The sequence below is a fragment of the Pneumocystis carinii genome (genome assembly GCF_001477545.1).
Source record: "Pneumocystis carinii B80 chromosome Unknown supercont1.12, whole genome shotgun sequence".
Classification (NCBI taxonomy): Eukaryota; Fungi; Ascomycota; class Pneumocystomycetes; order Pneumocystales; family Pneumocystaceae; genus Pneumocystis; species Pneumocystis carinii.
In genome coordinates this window covers 217,180-235,087 of record NW_017264724.1, presented here as the reverse complement: position 1 = coordinate 235,087, position 17,908 = coordinate 217,180, and the positions used below count along the sequence as shown (strand labels likewise).

At 30.1% G+C, this 17,908-nt stretch overlaps 12 protein-coding genes across 12 annotated transcripts; 6 read left to right on the top strand and 6 right to left on the bottom strand.

Annotated features, from left to right (window-relative positions):
* The first annotated feature begins 90 nt into the window (after nt 1-90).
* Nucleotides 91-784, top strand: T552_02729 (hypothetical protein). Its single transcript, XM_018371259.1, has 2 exons — nt 91-196; nt 269-784. Exons 1-2 carry the CDS (start codon nt 137-139, stop codon nt 737-739), a joined length of 531 nt encoding a protein of 176 aa, XP_018225058.1. The 5' UTR covers nt 91-136; the 3' UTR covers nt 740-784.
* A 328-nt stretch (nt 785-1,112) lies between these two features.
* T552_02728 (hypothetical protein) lies at nt 1,113-4,190 on the top strand. Its single transcript, XM_018371258.1, has 13 exons — nt 1,113-1,177; nt 1,288-1,310; nt 1,358-1,396; nt 1,448-1,553; nt 1,611-1,744; nt 1,796-2,207; nt 2,257-2,289; nt 2,336-2,989; nt 3,035-3,328; nt 3,373-3,510; nt 3,552-3,756; nt 3,809-3,999; nt 4,046-4,190. The coding sequence occupies exons 1-13, from the start codon at nt 1,161-1,163 to the stop codon at nt 4,143-4,145; spliced, it is 2,346 nt and encodes a 781-aa protein (XP_018225057.1). The 5' UTR covers nt 1,113-1,160; the 3' UTR covers nt 4,146-4,190.
* Nucleotides 4,191-4,629: 439 nt separating this feature from the next.
* Nucleotides 4,630-5,498, bottom strand: T552_02727 (hypothetical protein). The gene is made up of 5 exons (XM_018371257.1): nt 5,204-5,498; nt 5,010-5,162; nt 4,889-4,963; nt 4,778-4,838; nt 4,630-4,727 (listed from the first exon to the last, which is right to left on the bottom strand). The coding sequence occupies exons 1-5, from the start codon at nt 5,450-5,452 to the stop codon at nt 4,675-4,677; spliced, it is 591 nt and encodes a 196-aa protein (XP_018225056.1). The 5' UTR covers nt 5,453-5,498; the 3' UTR covers nt 4,630-4,674.
* Nucleotides 5,499-5,614: 116 nt separating this feature from the next.
* On the top strand, nt 5,615-8,493 carry T552_02726 (hypothetical protein). The gene is made up of 10 exons (XM_018371256.1): nt 5,615-5,950; nt 6,008-6,206; nt 6,249-6,393; nt 6,435-6,498; nt 6,548-6,767; nt 6,810-6,957; nt 7,004-7,673; nt 7,717-7,836; nt 7,887-8,161; nt 8,205-8,493. The coding sequence occupies exons 1-10, from the start codon at nt 5,657-5,659 to the stop codon at nt 8,446-8,448; spliced, it is 2,379 nt and encodes a 792-aa protein (XP_018225055.1). The 5' UTR covers nt 5,615-5,656; the 3' UTR covers nt 8,449-8,493.
* A 425-nt stretch (nt 8,494-8,918) lies between these two features.
* On the top strand, nt 8,919-9,371 carry T552_02725 (hypothetical protein). Its single transcript, XM_018371255.1, has 3 exons — nt 8,919-9,017; nt 9,064-9,126; nt 9,179-9,371. The coding sequence occupies exons 1-3, from the start codon at nt 8,965-8,967 to the stop codon at nt 9,324-9,326; spliced, it is 264 nt and encodes an 87-aa protein (XP_018225054.1). The 5' UTR covers nt 8,919-8,964; the 3' UTR covers nt 9,327-9,371.
* Nucleotides 9,372-9,557: 186 nt separating this feature from the next.
* On the bottom strand, nt 9,558-10,512 carry T552_02724 (hypothetical protein). The gene is made up of 5 exons (XM_018371254.1): nt 10,397-10,512; nt 10,076-10,351; nt 9,932-10,028; nt 9,711-9,881; nt 9,558-9,660 (listed from the first exon to the last, which is right to left on the bottom strand). Exons 1-5 carry the CDS (start codon nt 10,465-10,467, stop codon nt 9,604-9,606), a joined length of 672 nt encoding a protein of 223 aa, XP_018225053.1. The 5' UTR covers nt 10,468-10,512; the 3' UTR covers nt 9,558-9,603.
* A 534-nt stretch (nt 10,513-11,046) lies between these two features.
* T552_02723 (hypothetical protein) lies at nt 11,047-11,748 on the top strand. The gene is made up of 3 exons (XM_018371253.1): nt 11,047-11,394; nt 11,447-11,634; nt 11,704-11,748. Exons 1-3 carry the CDS (start codon nt 11,093-11,095, stop codon nt 11,727-11,729), a joined length of 516 nt encoding a protein of 171 aa, XP_018225052.1. The 5' UTR covers nt 11,047-11,092; the 3' UTR covers nt 11,730-11,748.
* Nucleotides 11,721-12,853, bottom strand: T552_02722 (hypothetical protein). Its single transcript, XM_018371252.1, has 3 exons — nt 12,723-12,853; nt 12,343-12,432; nt 11,721-12,295 (listed from the first exon to the last, which is right to left on the bottom strand). The coding sequence occupies exons 1-3, from the start codon at nt 12,806-12,808 to the stop codon at nt 11,767-11,769; spliced, it is 705 nt and encodes a 234-aa protein (XP_018225051.1). The 5' UTR covers nt 12,809-12,853; the 3' UTR covers nt 11,721-11,766.
* Nucleotides 12,854-12,919: 66 nt separating this feature from the next.
* On the bottom strand, nt 12,920-13,809 carry T552_02721 (hypothetical protein). Its single transcript, XM_018371251.1, has 2 exons — nt 13,380-13,809; nt 12,920-13,340 (listed from the first exon to the last, which is right to left on the bottom strand). The coding sequence occupies exons 1-2, from the start codon at nt 13,761-13,763 to the stop codon at nt 12,966-12,968; spliced, it is 759 nt and encodes a 252-aa protein (XP_018225050.1). The 5' UTR covers nt 13,764-13,809; the 3' UTR covers nt 12,920-12,965.
* A 120-nt stretch (nt 13,810-13,929) lies between these two features.
* T552_02720 (hypothetical protein) lies at nt 13,930-16,017 on the top strand. Its single transcript, XM_018371250.1, has 6 exons — nt 13,930-14,040; nt 14,083-14,538; nt 14,582-14,940; nt 14,983-15,234; nt 15,280-15,737; nt 15,782-16,017. Exons 1-6 carry the CDS (start codon nt 13,969-13,971, stop codon nt 15,982-15,984), a joined length of 1,800 nt encoding a protein of 599 aa, XP_018225049.1. The 5' UTR covers nt 13,930-13,968; the 3' UTR covers nt 15,985-16,017.
* A 219-nt stretch (nt 16,018-16,236) lies between these two features.
* Nucleotides 16,237-16,814, bottom strand: T552_02719 (hypothetical protein). Its single transcript, XM_018371249.1, has 4 exons — nt 16,745-16,814; nt 16,583-16,693; nt 16,398-16,536; nt 16,237-16,353 (listed from the first exon to the last, which is right to left on the bottom strand). Exons 1-4 carry the CDS (start codon nt 16,769-16,771, stop codon nt 16,283-16,285), a joined length of 348 nt encoding a protein of 115 aa, XP_018225048.1. The 5' UTR covers nt 16,772-16,814; the 3' UTR covers nt 16,237-16,282.
* A 133-nt stretch (nt 16,815-16,947) lies between these two features.
* Nucleotides 16,948-17,679, bottom strand: T552_02718 (small nuclear ribonucleoprotein Sm D1). Its single transcript, XM_018371248.1, has 3 exons — nt 17,641-17,679; nt 17,538-17,587; nt 16,948-17,280 (listed from the first exon to the last, which is right to left on the bottom strand). The coding sequence occupies exons 1-3, from the start codon at nt 17,652-17,654 to the stop codon at nt 16,994-16,996; spliced, it is 351 nt and encodes a 116-aa protein (XP_018225047.1). The 5' UTR covers nt 17,655-17,679; the 3' UTR covers nt 16,948-16,993.
* Nucleotides 17,680-17,908: the final 229 nt, after the last annotated feature.

Sequence of the window (17,908 nt, the reverse complement as noted above, 5' to 3'; positions counted from 1 at the left end):
AGAAAAAAAGCTAAAAATCAGTAGGTTTTCAGCAGAAATTTGGCATTTTCAGGAGATATTTTGATTGATCTTGTTTTGTTTTCCACGGTTGCTTTTTTTCCCGGGAAAAAAGGTGTATTTTTGCAGGATCTAGAAAATGACAGATGAATGGGATGAAAAACAGAGGGAAGAAGGGGATCCTGAGACGGAAGAACAGGTTAGACGCCTTGTTTTTATCAGTAGATTTGCGTAGTGTTTTTTTCCGGTGTTAAAATCTTTTTTTTTATAGGAACTTCAAGCAATGAAACAACGTGTTGCTGAGATGGAAGCAGAGGCAGAAAAATTAAGAAAAATGCAGGCTAAATTAGATAAAGAAAGCTCCCAATTAGTGGAGAATAAGGAAGACGTTGATTCCCGGAGTGTTTATGTCGGAAATGTTGATTATGGAGCTACTCCCGAAGAAATACAAGCTCACTTTCAAACCTGTGGAACTATCAATCGTGTCACTATTTTATGTGATCGTTACTCTGGTCATCCTAAAGGATTTGCATACATTGAATTTTCAGAGCCAAGACTTGTTGCTCATGCTTTAGTTCTTAATGAAAGTTTGTTCAGAGGTCGTTTACTTAAAGTCGTTCCAAAACGTACAAATCTCCCTGGAATGTCCCGTGGAAGAGGACGAGGACGTAGCCATGCTTACCGTGGACGTTATGGCTACCGTGGCGGCTACCGTGGCTCTTATAGAGCTGCTCCATATTAATTATTATACAAAAAAAATATTAACCCCTTCTATTCTTTCTAGAAATACGCTAATACTTCTCTTCATATTTAAATACATATCTATATTATCTAATCTCTTATTTCTACTTCTTTTTATTATTGTTTATACATTTATATTCTCCTTACTTCTCCCTCCCTACCAATATATATAACTGGCGCACAGCTTGATACGACAAAGGCCAACGACAGACGAGCATAGCAAAAATTAAAAATTTAGAAATTGGGAGATTTGAAGAGGTTCTGAGGGGAAAACGATAAGGTAAGTCTTAGATTTGAATAGGGTTATAATAATAATGAGGTATTGTTTTTTTCCAGGAGTTTTTATCATAAAAAACGGGCGTTTTAGAGAAGTTTTTGGAATAAAAGATTTAAGGGCTATAAGTCGAGAAAAAAGATGAGATATGGCTTCTAATTCATTGTAAGTATTTTCCTGGATGAGTATAACCCAGGAAGATGCTTTTTTTGCGGATTTTTTCGGTTTATACTCGTCAAAATAGACATCTAAGATAGAGGACTTATGTGTGATAGGGTTCAGAAGATTAAGCTTACAGGTTGAAGAAATAATAAGGGATACGAAGGTTTTTAATGGGGTTTATAGTAATTGCAGTGGATGGGCTTTATAAGCGGGATTTAATACGTAAATTAATGTTATGTTATGAATGGGTTTAGGGTTAATAAATGTGTTAAGGTACGCCGGATCCATTTGCAGTTATTACGGTAGATGGAGAACAAACGCAGACGACATCGGTTATAAAGAAAACGCTTAATCCGTATTGGAATGAAAGTTTTGAGATGTAAGAAATAAAGTTTATATTTATGTTTTTTTTTTATTTATGGGGGTTTTATATTAGATCAGTTAAGGAATCGAGTATTCTTGCGGTTCAAATTTTTGATCAGAAGAAATTTAAAAAGAAGGACCAAGGTTTTCTTGGAGTAGTTAATTTGCGTATTAGTGATGTGATTGATCTTTCATTGGGTGGAGATGGTCGGCATTATATATATATCTATCATTATATGGTATGTTTATGTATTTTAGAGATGCTTATAAGGGATCTTAAAAAGTCGAATGACAATATGATGGTTCACGGGAAACTTATTATAAGTCTTTCTACTTTTGTTTCAGTTCCAGGTTGTACTCAGTCATCTCATAATGGTACAGCGCAAATTAATGGATCGGCACCGGGTTCATCGGTAGTTTCTACATCTATGAATCCATCTCCGTCAAGAATCGGTATTGCACCTAATTCTTTAGCAGAAAATACAGAAACGGGTCATTCTGCGAGTCAGAGTTCTCGGCATACAACATCTCATCAAGGAAGTAGTAATTATAGTTCTTTCGAGGATCAATACGGGCAACTACCGTCTGGATGGGAACGAAGAACCGATAATCTTGGTCGAACTTATTATGTTGATCATAATACACGAACAACAACATGGACACGGCCTTCGTATGATTATTTATATCACTTATATATCATATTTTTCTAATGTTTTTAGTACTGGTCAAATTGATTCTGACAGATTATCTCAGTAATTAGCCCAAATTTAGAATTTGAAAACATTCTTATTTTAATAGAACTCACCCTGGTGCTAGGGAAAGCGTTTCATCTCATATATCTACATCATCATCGGCTCATCATGGATTATCTTCTACAAATGAGCGAAATCGTATACCGCATGTTTCTGGTATTACAACAAATCCCGGTACAGGTGATTTACCTAGCGGTTGGGAACAACGTTATACACCAGAAGGAAGATGTTATTTCGTTGATCATAATACACGTACAACAACATGGGTTGATCCTAGACGTCAACAATATATTCGAATGTATAGTAGTGCAAACATGGGAAATACTACGATTCAACAACAACCTATTTCACAATTGGGGCCTCTTCCTAGCGGATGGGAAATGCGTCTTACGAATTCTGCAAGAGTTTACTTTGTTGATCATAATACGAAAATAACGACATGGGATGATCCCCGGCTTCCTTCTTCCTTAGATCAAAATGTTCCTCAATACAAGAGGGATTTTAGACGAAAGTTAATTTATTTTCGATCTCAACCTGCTTTACGTCCTTTATCTGGGCAATGTCAGATAAAGATTCGAAGAAATCATATTTTTGAAGATTCATATGCTGAAATTATGAGACAATCCCCTAATGATCTTAAGAAAAGGTTTATGGTAAAATTTGATGGCGAAGACGGTTTGGATTATGGTGGGTTGTCAAGGTTTGTATACACTATTTTATCAGAATCATATTCATTTTTTTACAGAGAGTTTTTTTTCCTTTTATCACATGAAATGTTTAATCCTTTTTATTGCTTGTTTGAATATTCATCTGTGGATAACTATACTCTTCAAATTAATCCACATTCTGGCATAAATCCAGAGCATTTGAATTATTTTAAATTTATTGGAAGAGTTCTTGGACTTGCTATTTTTCATAGAAGATTTCTTGATGCCTTTTTTATTGTTTCATTTTATAAAATGATTCTTAAGAAGAAAGTTACTCTCGCTGATATGGAAAGCGTAGATGCTGAATTTTTTCGAAGTTTAACATGGATTTTGTATATTATTTTAACAAAGTATTTTTTGATGCTAATTTCAATAGGGAGAATGATATTACTAATGTTCTTGAGTTAACATTTTCTACTGAAGACGATCGTTTTGGAGAGGTGATGACGATTGATTTGAAACCAAATGGAAGAAATATCGAAGTAACTAATGATAATAAAAAAGAATATGTTGAGTATGTTTCTTTTGTAATTTAAACATATGCTTAAGATCTAGGCTTGTTGCATATTGGCGTGTCTTTAAGCGTGTAGAAGAACAATTTAATGCTTTTCAAAGTGGATTTAATGAGCTTATTCCACATGAACTTATTAGTGTTTTTGATGAGCGAGAGCTTGAATTACTTATTGGAGGTATTACTGAAATGGATATGGATGATTGGAAAAAACATACAGATTATCGGGGTTATACCGAATCTGATGAAGTAATAATTAAAATGGTTTAGTTTTTTTTTTTATTGATTTCTTTTATTCTAGATTATACAATGGTTTTGGAAATGTGTACGAAGCTGGGATTCAGAGAGAAAGTCACGTCTATTACAGTTTATAACAGGAACGTCTCGTGTTCCTGTTAATGGTTTTAAGGATCTTCAGGGTAGTGATGGTCCTCGGCGATTTACAATTGAAAGAGCAGGAGAGATTACACAGCTTCCTAAGAGTCATACTTGGTATGCAAAACTGTTATATTTATCATTTATTATTTACGTTTATTAGTTTTAATCGTGTTGATCTCCCTCAATATCCTACATATGAAATGCTTGTTCAGAAGCTTACACTTGCTGTTGAAGAGACAGTTGGTTTTGGACAAGAATAAAATAAATCTTTTGATTTCCGGAGAATTTCAGAATTATAAATATATGTTATCTTAGATGTATAACTGTTACTTGTCATGCCTTTAATACTTCATTTAGTGATGCTGATTATTTATAAATTTGTTTTTGTTAAGTTTTTATGTAAATTTTAATGTATATGTATTGTTTTTCTGATTAAACGTTTTTTATCTTAATTATAAAAATTACTAAATATTACCTTTAGAAAGATATTTAGAATTTTTGATTATGTATTACTTTTTTTAATTAATAGTTTCTTTAATATTTATTTTTTTAATATCAATATATGTTAGTTTTTACTTACTAAAACATAAAATTGATTTTTCTCCTGTAATTCAATATACTTGTATCTATTTAGAGATCTATCATACTTTATGATTTAAAGATATTTAAGAATGTATTTTTTCAATTGATATCTTTTTGTTTTTATATTTCTGTCAATATTATAAAAATGTTTTTTTTTTAATATTTCAAGTTAATATAAACCTTCCTGTATAATATAAATATTAAAGTTTATGCTAATAACATATGAGATGACTCTTTTTGCTTGTTATTTTCTCTGTGTACTTTTTTAATGTAAATTAGTAAACAAGAACTCATTTATAATATTTCAAACCTTCCATTACTTCTTCATCATGGCATAACTTCTTATCAGGAATACTAGGAAGTATATAAAGCTAATAATATTCTATGAGAAAATGTTTTGTTTCAAAAATATATATATTACCTGCAATTCTTTTAACTCTTTTAAACATTCATCATCCTTATCTTCCAACGATTCTGACAAAATATTACTGATATCCTAATTTCCCTTAAATACCATTAAATAATAACTAAATAAATCATACATTTTGATAATTAATCGCTTCTTTCGTTTCATCCATAAGTTTCAAACTTGATTCATATGACATCTTCTTATTAATCTCCTTTAATAAATATGAATTCTGCTCAAGTATATATATAATATCCTCTTCAATTAATGCAAATTCAATGGTTGATATCTGACATAAATAAAATATATAAAATATACATAAAATAGTACCAAATTTTCCAATGTCTCTACATGAGCAAGTGCCCTATTAAAAAGCGTTTCATAATTCTTCTTTTCTCTTAAAAAGCTCAACGCTCTCTGCTTATCGCCTTGTATAAGACTTCTTTTTGCCGCTTCTTTCATATTTTTGACATAATTTTCCGATTTTTTTTGGTACATATGTAATCTATCCCGTTGTGTCTTTAATTTAAACAGTATATAGTCCCTTTTTGTGACCTTTTTGCTGGATAAAACCCCCATCTTTTTTGTATTTTTAAAAACATTAAATATATCCTTATATATTGAGTTTTTTCACGGGAAAAAAAACTTTATATAGGAAACCAATGCCCTAGAATTCAAAAATTATATATAAAGGCCTTTTTTCCTAAGAAAATCATTAGATTTAGGCCTCTCTTTTTTTTTCAAATATTGGACGTTGACTTTTGCCCTGGCAACGGAGCTGCGATGAAAGCCAAATCTCGACTAAGTCGCTGTTTGGACGACAAAATCCGAGGCTATTTGGATGAATATTTTGACCGATATTTAGAGGCTCCAGCAGGAGTTTTAGAGGCGTATGAATATGTTCAGGGCAGAGATTCGCTTTTAAACCGTACCAAAAAACAAGTATTAGAGATGTCTATTAAACGAGTTTTGGAGGAAAAAGGAGGGGAAATAACCGGCAAAAATCATCGGAAATCGCATGGGGACGTTGAGAAGGACCATTCTATTGAAAAAGAGGCTTTTTTTCGTGAAAATTTGGTGTGTTTTTGTGGTTTTTTGGAAAAACGAGGATTTTTTGATTAAAAGGTCTTTTAGAGCGGGATTAAGGCAAAAAAAGAGTCAGAATCCGTTTTAAACAGTGAAGGAGATGTTGTTTACCAGAAAGAATTGTTAAAATCGGGCAATTCTTCGTTAAATAATGAAGAAATAATGAAAGATCAATTTTATGGTATTTCTGAGTCTAAACGCAGGAATAAGACAGAAAAAAGTGATATTCCCAATAAAAGATCAAAAGGTTATTATATTTCTTTTTTTTTTTTTTTTAAAACGGTCAAAGTTAATGGGAATTATAATCCACCTAAAGGGATTATGTTTGATGATCTTGGGGGAATAGATGAATGTATTAATGAGATTCTTGAATATATAGTGATGCCTTTAATGCATCCTGAAGTATATTCTTATATTGGTATTCAAATTCCAAGGTTTATTAGATATTTTTTTAGAAAGAATTAATTTTTTGAAGAGGGGTTTTACTTCATGGCCCTTCAGGATGTGGGAAGACATTACTTGCAAATGCTATAGCATCTGTAAGAGATTTATGTTTTAAAAAAATGATTTATTTATATTTTTTTTCAGGAGATAGGTTTACCATTTATATCTATTTCTGCACCATCTATTGTTTCTGGTATGTCTGGTGAATCAGAAAAGAAGATCCGAGATATGTTTAATGAGGCGAAATCGATTGCTCCATGTCTTATATTTATTGATGAAATTGATGTGGTAACACCTAAGAGAGAGAATGCACAGCGTGAAATGGAAAGGCGAATTGTTGCTCAACTTCTTACATGTATGGATGGTAATTTTTGCAGAATCCTTAGTCTTTTTTGATTATAGATAGATCTTTCTTTGGATAAAACAGGTGGAAAACCTGTTTTAATAATTGGAGCAACAAATAGGCCTGATTCATTAGATCCAGCTTTACGTAGAGCTGGTAGATTTGATCATGAGATATGTCTGAATGTTCCGAGTGAAATTGGGAGAGAAAAGTGATATGAGTTCTTTTTATTGTATACATATGTTGATAATAATTAGAATTCTTCGAACACTTCTTAAAAAAGTACGTCTTTCTGGTGATTTTGACTATAAAAAGTTAGCAAAGATGACACCAGGATATGTAGGAGCTGATTTAAGTTCTCTTGTTACTACATCTGGCATTGTTGCTATTAAAAGGATTTTTAGATTATTACAAAACAATACATCATCAAATGAAAAAACATTAACTCAATCAAATATGAATTCTTCTAATTCTTCAGATAAAAATAACAATCATGCTTTTAATATGGATTTGAACTCTTTTGTATCTGATAATTTTCAAAATACTGCTATTATTCAACGTTTTTTAAAAACATATCCTGATACATTACCTGATGATGTTTTATCATTAATGTGTATTACTATTGATGATTTTTTAGAGGCAATTCCTAAGATTCAACCATCATCTAAGCGTGAAGGATTTGCAACTGTTCCAGATGTAACTTGGGCAGATGTTGGTGCATTAAAATCTATTCGTATGGAAATGCAGATGGCTATTGTCCAACCTATCAAACATCCAGAATTATATGAAAGAGTGGGTATTACTGCGCCTTCTGGAGTGTTGCTTTGGGGGCCTCCTGGTTGTGGGAAAACTTTATTAGCCAAAGCAGTAGCTAATGAAAGTCGTGCAAATTTTATTTCAGTTAGAGGTCCAGAATTATTGAATAAGGTTAAGATTTAACATTATATATGTGTTTTTGTAATTTAATTAGTATGTTGGTGAATCAGAACGTGCTGTTCGTCAAGTATTTTCAAGAGCAAGAGCTTCTGTTCCATGTATTATATTTTTTGATGAATTGGATGCAATTGTTCCACGAAGAGATGATTCTTTGGTAAAAAATTTATTATTTTCATTCTATTTCAACTTATTTATATTTTTTAGCCTGAATCTTCTGCAAGAGTAGTTAATACATTATTAACAGAGTTAGATGGATTAAACGATAGAAGAGGTATATATGTAATAGCCGCTACAAATCGTCCTGATATTATTGATCCTGCTATGATGAGACCTGGACGTCTTGATAAACCATTATTTGTAGAATTACCATCTGAGGATGAACGTTATGAAATTTTAAAAACATTGACTAAAAAAACTCCTATTTCTTCATCTGTAGATCTTCTACAGATTGCAAAAGATCAAAGATGTCAAAATTTTAGGTTATTCTTATCAATTGAATTATATTATATTGATTTCATTTAGTGGTGCTGATTTAGCTGCACTTGTTCGAGAAGCTGCCGTTCTTGCTCTTCGAAATACCTTCTTCATGGATCTTTTTACTGAAAAAATACTTCAAAATGATTTTCATCATATTCCTTTATATATTGAACAATATCATTTTGATAAGGCTTTTTTAACAATACGACCTAGTGTTTCTGACAAAGATCGTGATCGTTACTATAATCTTAATCGTCGTTATGGATGTTTGGCTACTGAATCCTCATGAAAGAGTGCTTTACACTATATTTTTTTCTTGCTTAAAATCAATCTATATCATAACAATTCATTCTTCATATTTCTTGATAAAAGGCTTTTTTGTATCATTATTTCATAACAAAATCATCGAGTTAGTGGGTTATTTAGTGAAAATACCTGAGTTTTGACATAATTGGGTCTTAATCTTGAATTTTATGGATTATAGTGGTATAAAATTTTTTCGTTTTTTGATAATAAAACCTCATTAGTATTAAATATATGATTCATATACGTAATAAAACGCTATAATTCACTGGGAATCATGTATTTTTTTCAACTTATTTATCTCTACCCTATACCTTCTTTATATAGAGATGGACGAATATAGTAATAAGGGTTTCCATTTTCGTACTATTTTGGACACATATGTGTTCGTATTTTTGGTATATATAAATACGCTGATTGCCTTCAGATTCTACAAGTTTTAAACAAAAATATAAAAAGTCTATTAACTTATTTTTTTGAATTAAAAACCAATAAAAGACAAATGACTAGGTCACTGAAGCGACCGACCTCTGAAGGAGGGCGATTTTTTTCTAAGTAGTTTTTTTGAATATTTAAGAGTTTATTTAACATAGATTTTTAGACATGGATATGGAGGAACAGCGCCAAATGGAACGAAGAAGAATGGTGCTGGCAAGGCTAATTGGTGTGTTTGAGAGTCTTGAGGTGTTTAGAGACGTTTATTTATTCTTTTTTAGGGGTACAGAAGGTTCAGAAATTGAATTATCAAATTATATGAAACAAGGGCGTCGTCCATCCAATCCACAGTCTACAAGTGTAAAATGGGTAGATCTTGATAAGTTTAGTAAAGAAGGTTCACCGGAAGCGATTAAAACATTTGACTGATTTGCTATGAAACTTTTTTTCTGGAAAAAAGAATGGAAATTAAATAAAGTTTATTCGGAAAATAATGGGAAAAACTAAAATAATATTATCACATTCAATGATGATTTGTAATCTATTCAGGGTCTGCAAAAAAATATATTTTAAAAATGTTGAATATTACAATATGAAATATAAATTTTAAGCAAGATCAAGCCAGAAATGCAATATGCAGTCAAAGATGGTGTAAGCATAGTGTTGTCGAGTTGATGAATATAGATATAAAGATTTTAAGCAATATTTAGAGTAGTTGATTCATTAATTTACGTTTATTTTCTTTATCAATTTCATTACATTTCTTTATTGATTAGTATTTTATAAAATAGATGATGTTAATAAATCAATTACCTGCATCGAATCTTTCATTTTATTTAAATATTCTTGTGAAAGTGCATCTGCCTCTTCTATAAGTGCATCTGCATCTGCCCATAAATCATCTTCAAATGTTTTATCAGTCATAAGAGATTGTATTTGTGTTTGAATAAGTTTTGTTTCTTTTGTATATGTTTCTAAACATGTCTATATAGAAAAAAATAAGCAAAATTTAAAATATTATTAAACAAACATACAGATAATCGTTGTAGAGCTTTTTGAAGAGTAGCTTCTTGACTAAGAACAAAAGCAGAATCAGAACGTGCATATTCGAGTTCTTGTTGCATAGATTGACTTAATGAATTAGTATTTAAATACATATTAGTTATAAGATTTTTTACAGAATAGTTTCGATTGAATCGTTAGATGTCAATTTGAACATTTTTTCCGCATATTCCTGTAATTCTTTTTTATACTTATCTTGAGTATCACGTTGTAAATCTTGAAAATGATCTTCAAGCATTTCTAAAAGTTTTCGAGATTCTGGTTCTTTCAGTGCATTTAAAGATGTACAAGACACATCAACCGTTGTATTAGTATCTTTTTTAACTTCTTTCATACATATTTCTTTTATATCTTTTTCTACTTGAGCCGTTTTAATTGATGGAGTTTTTCGACTAAAATTATTAATTAAACCCCCAAAAAAAAAGATAAATTTATACGGAAAACGCGATTTCTTTCTTCTTTTATGCAATTTCTTATAATCCTGTGTTTTATTAAGTGCTAATGTCATATTTTATCCAATAAAATTGATATTTCTTGATATCCCTTTTTTACTAAAAAAACCATTATTATTTATAAAATTCCCTTTTTTCAATAAAAAATACCTGTTTCTTAATAAACCTCTGTATTTTATTAAAAATACTTTTTTATCATAAAAATACTAAGTCCACAAGCTGTACAATCCAAGCTTTAAATTTCGACAAGTCATGGGTTGCCATAACAACTAAGTATAGAATATATACACTGGCTCTTCTTTTTTTTCATATAAAAAAGGTATTATTTCATTATTTTCAAGGTATATTGTGTTACTTTGATTTGAAATATCCTAGCTTTAAAGTCCTGCATAAGAAACATATAATTTTCTAATTTATCTTATAAGATTTTAAGTATATTTTTTACTTACTTTTTAATAGATTTTTATAAGTATTAAGATTCTTATTTAACCTATTTCTTATTGCAGAAATCTTATTAAATCTTAACCGAGACCTGCTGTATTTTTTTTTTTTATTATTCCTCATTATTTAAGCTCTGATTAAGAAAATTGTTTAAAAAGTGGATTTAGTCAATTTTAATCAAATAACTTGTATATTCTTGAGATATTATAAGTAGAGAATATTATATTTGGATATAAGAAGATGAGCCAAAAGTTTGTTAAACTTAGTGTAGAAAATAAATCGGGTTTTTGGAGTTGGTTGCGTCGATGGTTAGTTATTGATCCGGAACGCTCATCTGGAATTACATACAACAATCAATATCGTAAACCAGCACCTGGAACACCTGAAAGAATTTATTCTATGCCGTCAAATTTGCCGGCATCTGATATTTCAGATAATCCATATTGGAAAAGAGATATGCGTCGAAATTATCCTAGACCTGGGATAATTACACAACCTATTTTAGCAAAATTACTTGTGCTTGGAAGTGTAGAACATCCAAAGTAATATTTTGTATTAATAACTATGATATATTGATGTTTTTTTTTTTTATAGAATTCCAGAACCATCAGAAACTGAAGCTCAAACAACTACACCGGCTATAACACAATCATTATCAACTATTTTATACAATACTGAGCCAGCTGAGATTCAGAAACTTGTGTTAACAGATAAAGGTGTTGCTCCTCATCCTGGTAACTCTTATCATTGGACATTAGATAATAAAAGTGGATATCCTTCAAGTAAGTTAATTCCATAAGATTCTATTAGAAAATATGGAAAAATGAATAACCTTTATTAATGAAAAAAAGCATACCCAGTACGAACATTTCGCTAATTTATATTAATATTACGGATTTTTCGTTTATGATTATCTAAATAGATGTTTTATTCGATTCTTCTTCTGTATCTGATAATTGCATTAAACTATTCAATTCTTTTTTAATCATTTCTCGTGCATACGCTTCTATATCTTTTGCCATAGTTTCAAGAATCTTTTTAACCTTATTATCAATTCTATAGAATGTTTCAATAAAACGATTACATCCTGCATTTAAAATAATGTTTGTCATAACTGTATATGTCTCTCGTAAAAGATCACATAATACAAGAACCGTCTGTGTATATGATGGCATAAAAGGTAGATGAGGATGTGTTAATGTTTTAATAATACTTTCTTCCTCGTCAAAATTGTAATTTTCTATATTAAAATTACTTTTACGAGATCCTTTTGATCCAAAAAATGCCTTCATCTTAGGCGTCCATGTTCCAAAATCTCGTGTTGCAGTTTTCCATGTTGTAAGGATTGTAAGATAGTTTTTTAAATAATCCTCAAATGTTTGTGACGTTGATGGTGGTATTAAAGAAGAAAGTAAATATCCAAGCATATGATAAGATTGTGTCCTTGCATTATTAGAAATGCAATAATAAATAATAATTAATTAATATACTTTTTGTAAGCTGGTTTAACATTGAAATATGCATCAATTTGATTCTTTTTTAAAAAAATAATGTTAAGCCAGTGAATATCTCCATCATAACTAAAAGTAAGCTTAGAAATAGATTTTCAATGTATAAAATAAAAATATCAGAGTGCATATATGGCCCATATAATTACGCATAGTATATGCATATACTACGCATACATTACGCATACATCCCGCATATAATACGCATACAATACGCATATATCACGCATATATAAAGTATATACCATATATATGCTATATAAAACCGTTCATTTCAATATATAGTCCTTTTCCATTGAAATATAATAGATTTTTCACACAATTTATCCCCTTATTTGCACTCTTTTAAAAAAAAATCTTACATTTGTGTAATATGTTGAATTAATCTAAATCTCTTCTCTTTAATCTCTGTAACCTCCCGAATAAAAGGATGTAAAGGTAATGGCATCTCCGGTAATAATATATCTATAATTTATTTAATATTCATTCCTTATCTTTAAATATATTTATATTTTATATTTAAGTGTAATAGTTAAGGATTTTGATAGAAGATATGTCACGTGATTAGACGTTTAAAAAATGAATCACGTGATATCACGTGATTTTCACGTGCTCAAAGCCAAATGTAATACAACACGATTAATTATTTCAGTAGGTTCAGCCATTGCACCCATGCCAGTATCACCACAAGCAAGTGTTTTTTCTATAGGATTTATGAATTGTATATGTGGTAGTATTTGTTGTATAAATTGAATATGTTTCTGAGTAAGAGGATGTTGCCACATCAAAGTATTCATAGAAGGAGCAGCAAAAATTGTAAGATTAGGAGACCAAGCTCTAAGAATAGAAAGAAGAAGATTATCACAAATACCGTTTGCTATTTTTGAAAGAGAATTTGCAGATAAAGGTATTAAAAGAAGAAGATGAGCCCAACGACGAAGTTGTATATGTAAAATTGGGTCACCATATTTTTTCCATAACTTTAAATAAATAAAAATATAAATATATTAAATTAATACCTCCCATTCATCACCGTCAGTCCATGTAGGAATATTATATTTTTTGATTTCTTGTAGATCAAAAAATTGATTTGCAGAAGATGTATATACGATTTGAATTTCAACATTTTTATATTTCAATAAACCTTGAATAATAATAGGTAATTTGATAGCAGCTATTGATCCTGTTACTCCAATAAGAATATGCCTTTTTATATCTGAATTAATTGACCAAATTTTATTTAAAGGCTCATTTTCTATATATTCTTGATATAAATCTGAATTATTATTTTTATCCAATTTTTCTTCTTCCTGTGCAATTAAACATGTAGAATCATAATTTTCTGATCTATTTGAATTATAATCTTGACTATTTGTTTTTTCTTTTTCATATTTAGTTTCCATTAATAGATTTTAATTAAATTTATAATTTTAAAAAAAAATATTCCACTTTTTATATTTTTATTCTTTTATTAACTTTCTATCCTTTATATATAGCTTTTCTTTAGTTCTTCTGCATCTTTCTTGGCCTTTTTATATTCTTTTTTTTCAAGAATCGCCTATATTGTACTACGATTATTTAACCTTTTAAAGAGGACGTCTTTCCTTCATGAAAAGACATGAAGAAAAGACGAATTCCCCTCAAGAACATTCATATATTGCTTCTGATTACATAATCCATGTATAATTTTTGATAAGCCTATTAGCTACTGATTCCCAATAGCCAGAAGGTGCAGATGCTTTGCACGCTTTATTGCTATATCAGACTTCTCGCAATACAATTCCAAGGCATTGGATAGCACGTGAGAATAAACCGCTTATTTTTCAATGTAAAATGCTTGAATTATTACATAATTATGATAATATACTGGTTGTTGAGGCTAAAAAAGACGTTAAACCAGTATATGGTGTCATTGAATGTATGAAACATAAAGTTTATGTGTTTAGCGAATTTGATTCAAATGTTACTCGTGATGAGGTGTTAAAATCTCCTTATAGGCCTGGGATTAATGAAAATATTGAGAAAACTAGTAATATAGAGGCATCTTTGGAAGCAACGTTGCCATGGCAACCACCAGTGATCAATACAGTAGAGAGATCAAATATTAAGCAAATATCAAGTAAAGATGTACTGAATGGCCTTCTTCAGCAATATTTTTATATACTTTATGTTTCAAAAGTGAATTGAATTTTTTATATTTTTCTAGCTTATATATTTCAAGGTTTCATTGGCATATTTTGCAAAAACAACATTAGCAAAAGCAAGAAAAGACTGTCAAGAGGTTTATTTAGATGAGAATAAAGGTCGTATTGAGATGATAGAATTTATTGAAATGAAAATGTTGCGAACACCGGAAGAATTGGAGATGAAATTTAAAAAATGGTTACCTTTATTAGTTGAATCTAGTTTGGATGAAATGAATGATGTGAATATAAATGAATGGCCAGAAGAGATGAAATGTTGGTCTATAGATGTAAATGAGCAGGAATTTATTTTAAAATGGTGCAATTGTAATGAAGATTGTATTTTTCGAAATAAAAAGAATGCCAATAAAAGAATTGATGCATTAAAATTTCGAGAGTATGTTTATTTTCTTTATATTTTTTATGCTTATATCGTAAGGTTTGAGTTACAGATAATTTTAGTATTGGAAGTGCTTTTGTTATGCTATGAAACAAAAAACGATGTATCGAATCAAGAATTAAAGAAAAGTCGCTTGTCGATTAATATCAAACAATATTTGGATATTTTGGTTGATAGACTATGTATATGGCAAGCATTAGAAGATACAGAATTATCGTTTGATAAGAATATTGATCAGAAGACAGATAGTGATCAATTACGGCAGTTTTGTGCAGAAGTTGTTATGCCTTTGTATGTTAAAACAAAACTTTTAGTGTGTAACTAACAATAGAATAGTTATGCATCTAAACTTCCTGATATTTGTAGTGGACTATTTGTTAAATGTGGTGGACCGATTCTTTCTCATCATTCTCTACGATCAAAGAGCGATAAAAAGAAAAATCAAAAAGCTAATCTTTCTACTTTCTCAAAGCCACCTGTTACTGTTATAAAATCTTTATCCAATGTTTCTACAAAGTCACCTGTCGATATTACTTCAAGTCTTGCAACAGCTCTCTGTGATGAGAAAACCAAATTGCAGTCCGTATCAGTTACACTACGTCCTTCTTTTATGGATTCATGTGTTAAAGGTGTTTCAAGAGACGGTATTTTGAATTCTAAGAAATCTCTTCAGCATCGTGAAATAAAGATGCCTTTATCAAAAATTACTAAAAAAGACAAGTCAGATGATCCAACATCTCTATCTAATCAACAATTCGTACGGCCTCGTGAAGTACAACGGATTCAAATCAAGCGTAAAAATTCCTTTTTGTATGTAGAAAATTACTTATTTTTGAAGAAAAATCAATTGCTGGTCAGATTCAAGTACTGGCGACGCCTCAAAAGAGTCGAATGGCTCGTTCAACTAGTTCAATAGCAGATCTAGCTGAATGCAATCAAGATAGAGTAATGAATACTTCAGTTAACGTTGATATAAACAGAACACCTTTAAAAAAACGTCAGAAGATAGATGTTATATCTGAAACGCCGATAAAACAATGAGTTCTTGCTTGTTTGCGTCTTGTTAACATATATTTTTTAGCTATTCTTATTTTTGCTCATTTTAACCTGTTTTTTCGATCCATTCTTTCCTGAAAGTTAAGTAATAGAGATAATTTCTTGATTCATAATAACCACTTTCCAAACTCTTAAATTGTTTTTATCATTTTTAATGATATTTCTTTTAGAGAAATTTGTTTTCTTAAATTTTTTATAGCTTCTCCTCCTCCTCCTCCTCCCCCCTTCCCTCATTTAAAAATATTCTCTAAATATTATTTTACCTAATATATCCCTTTTCTTTTCACACTTGAATCCATGACATTCCAAGAACTACTCTCAAATATTGATTTGACCATTCATATCTTAACATTCCTGGTTTTGTTAGATAAAAACCTTTCTTCTTCCCTTATTTAAACCATCTTTTTCATTGTTCCAATATGCTCCTTGTACTGAATGTATCCCAAGAGAAATATTTGACGATTTCTCAATAATCGACGACGTTACAATCCATTTATACCGAGGCGCATATGTTTTTAATCCTTCTAATAAACTATGCTACAAAATCAATTTACATATAAATCATAGTTCTCATTTATTCTACTATAATCTCCGTGTTCCATGTTTCCGCCTGGCATTCTGTATATGATGCATCTCCAAGAATACTGCAAAGACGTGATTCACAGAGCTCTTTTAGATTCTCATATAATATCGGCTAATACTTCATTACCTTCCAATTTTACCTATAAATCTATCATAACCCTACACTGTTCGAGCTCGTCATAGACATCATTTCATTCAATCCCAAAACCTATTGGTATCGAGTCGCTTTAAATATGCCAAGTCCCCGATTATTATAAGATAATCGCGACAACCCTGATATTATTAAAGGATTCGGAGGATAAACGTTAATTTGATAATATTTTAATATTTTTGTTTAAAAATAGTTTAACTAGAGAAAATAAATAGAAAAAAAAAGTACATAAATTTAGTAATAAAATGTAAATAATATAGATTAAAATCCACGTGTATTACGACCACGACGCGATCTTCCTCTAGCTCTATCACGACCTCTACTTCTTAAAGCTTCTCTTTTTTTTTGTTTAGGTTTTGGAGCATCGTCAATTAATAAAGTGTCAAGAGGAAGACTATCAGGAAGGATGAAGTATCGAATATTATTACCACGAATACTAAGTGTGTCTAAAGAGGCGGGATTTTTATTAAAAACGGTCATTTTAACTGTTTTGAGATGAGTATTCATTTGCATGTCGACAGCAACGATAGTGCCATTAACAGTAGTTCCTATTAAGATGAGTATAAAGAGGGAATAAAAGATGTTTATTGATCAATAATAATGATTGTATGCGGGGTGTATGCGGGGTGTATGCGCGATGTATGCGTAGTATATGCGTAGTATATGCGTAATGTATGCGTAGTGTATGCATATACGACGCATATACTTTACAATCATTTCGATAAATTTCTTCGAATAAAAATAACCCATATATCATGTATATAATTTGTTTAATTAATACATGTATATTGGAATAATTACTAACCATTTTTGAGCTCAATGGAAACCGTTTCATTAATTAATTTCATAAGAAATCTAAAAAAAAAAGTTGGTTGATATTTTGTAGATAAAAATACAGAAAAAAAAACCTTACGAGTTTCATTCCTTGATTTTAAAGCTGTTAAGCGTATTTAATAACCCGTAAGACTTGAAATTTGGTTTTTTCTGCCTAATAAACGCTGGTTTGTATGAACAAATGGTTTTCGATGAAGTTGCTAGGCTTTTTCTTCGTTGCTATGCTAAATCATCAATAATATACAAAGGAAAAGTAATAAAAATATGAGATTTTTTTAATAAATATATGAAAAAATAGTCAAAAAATATGATTTAAAAATAATAAAACTATTGTTTTATACA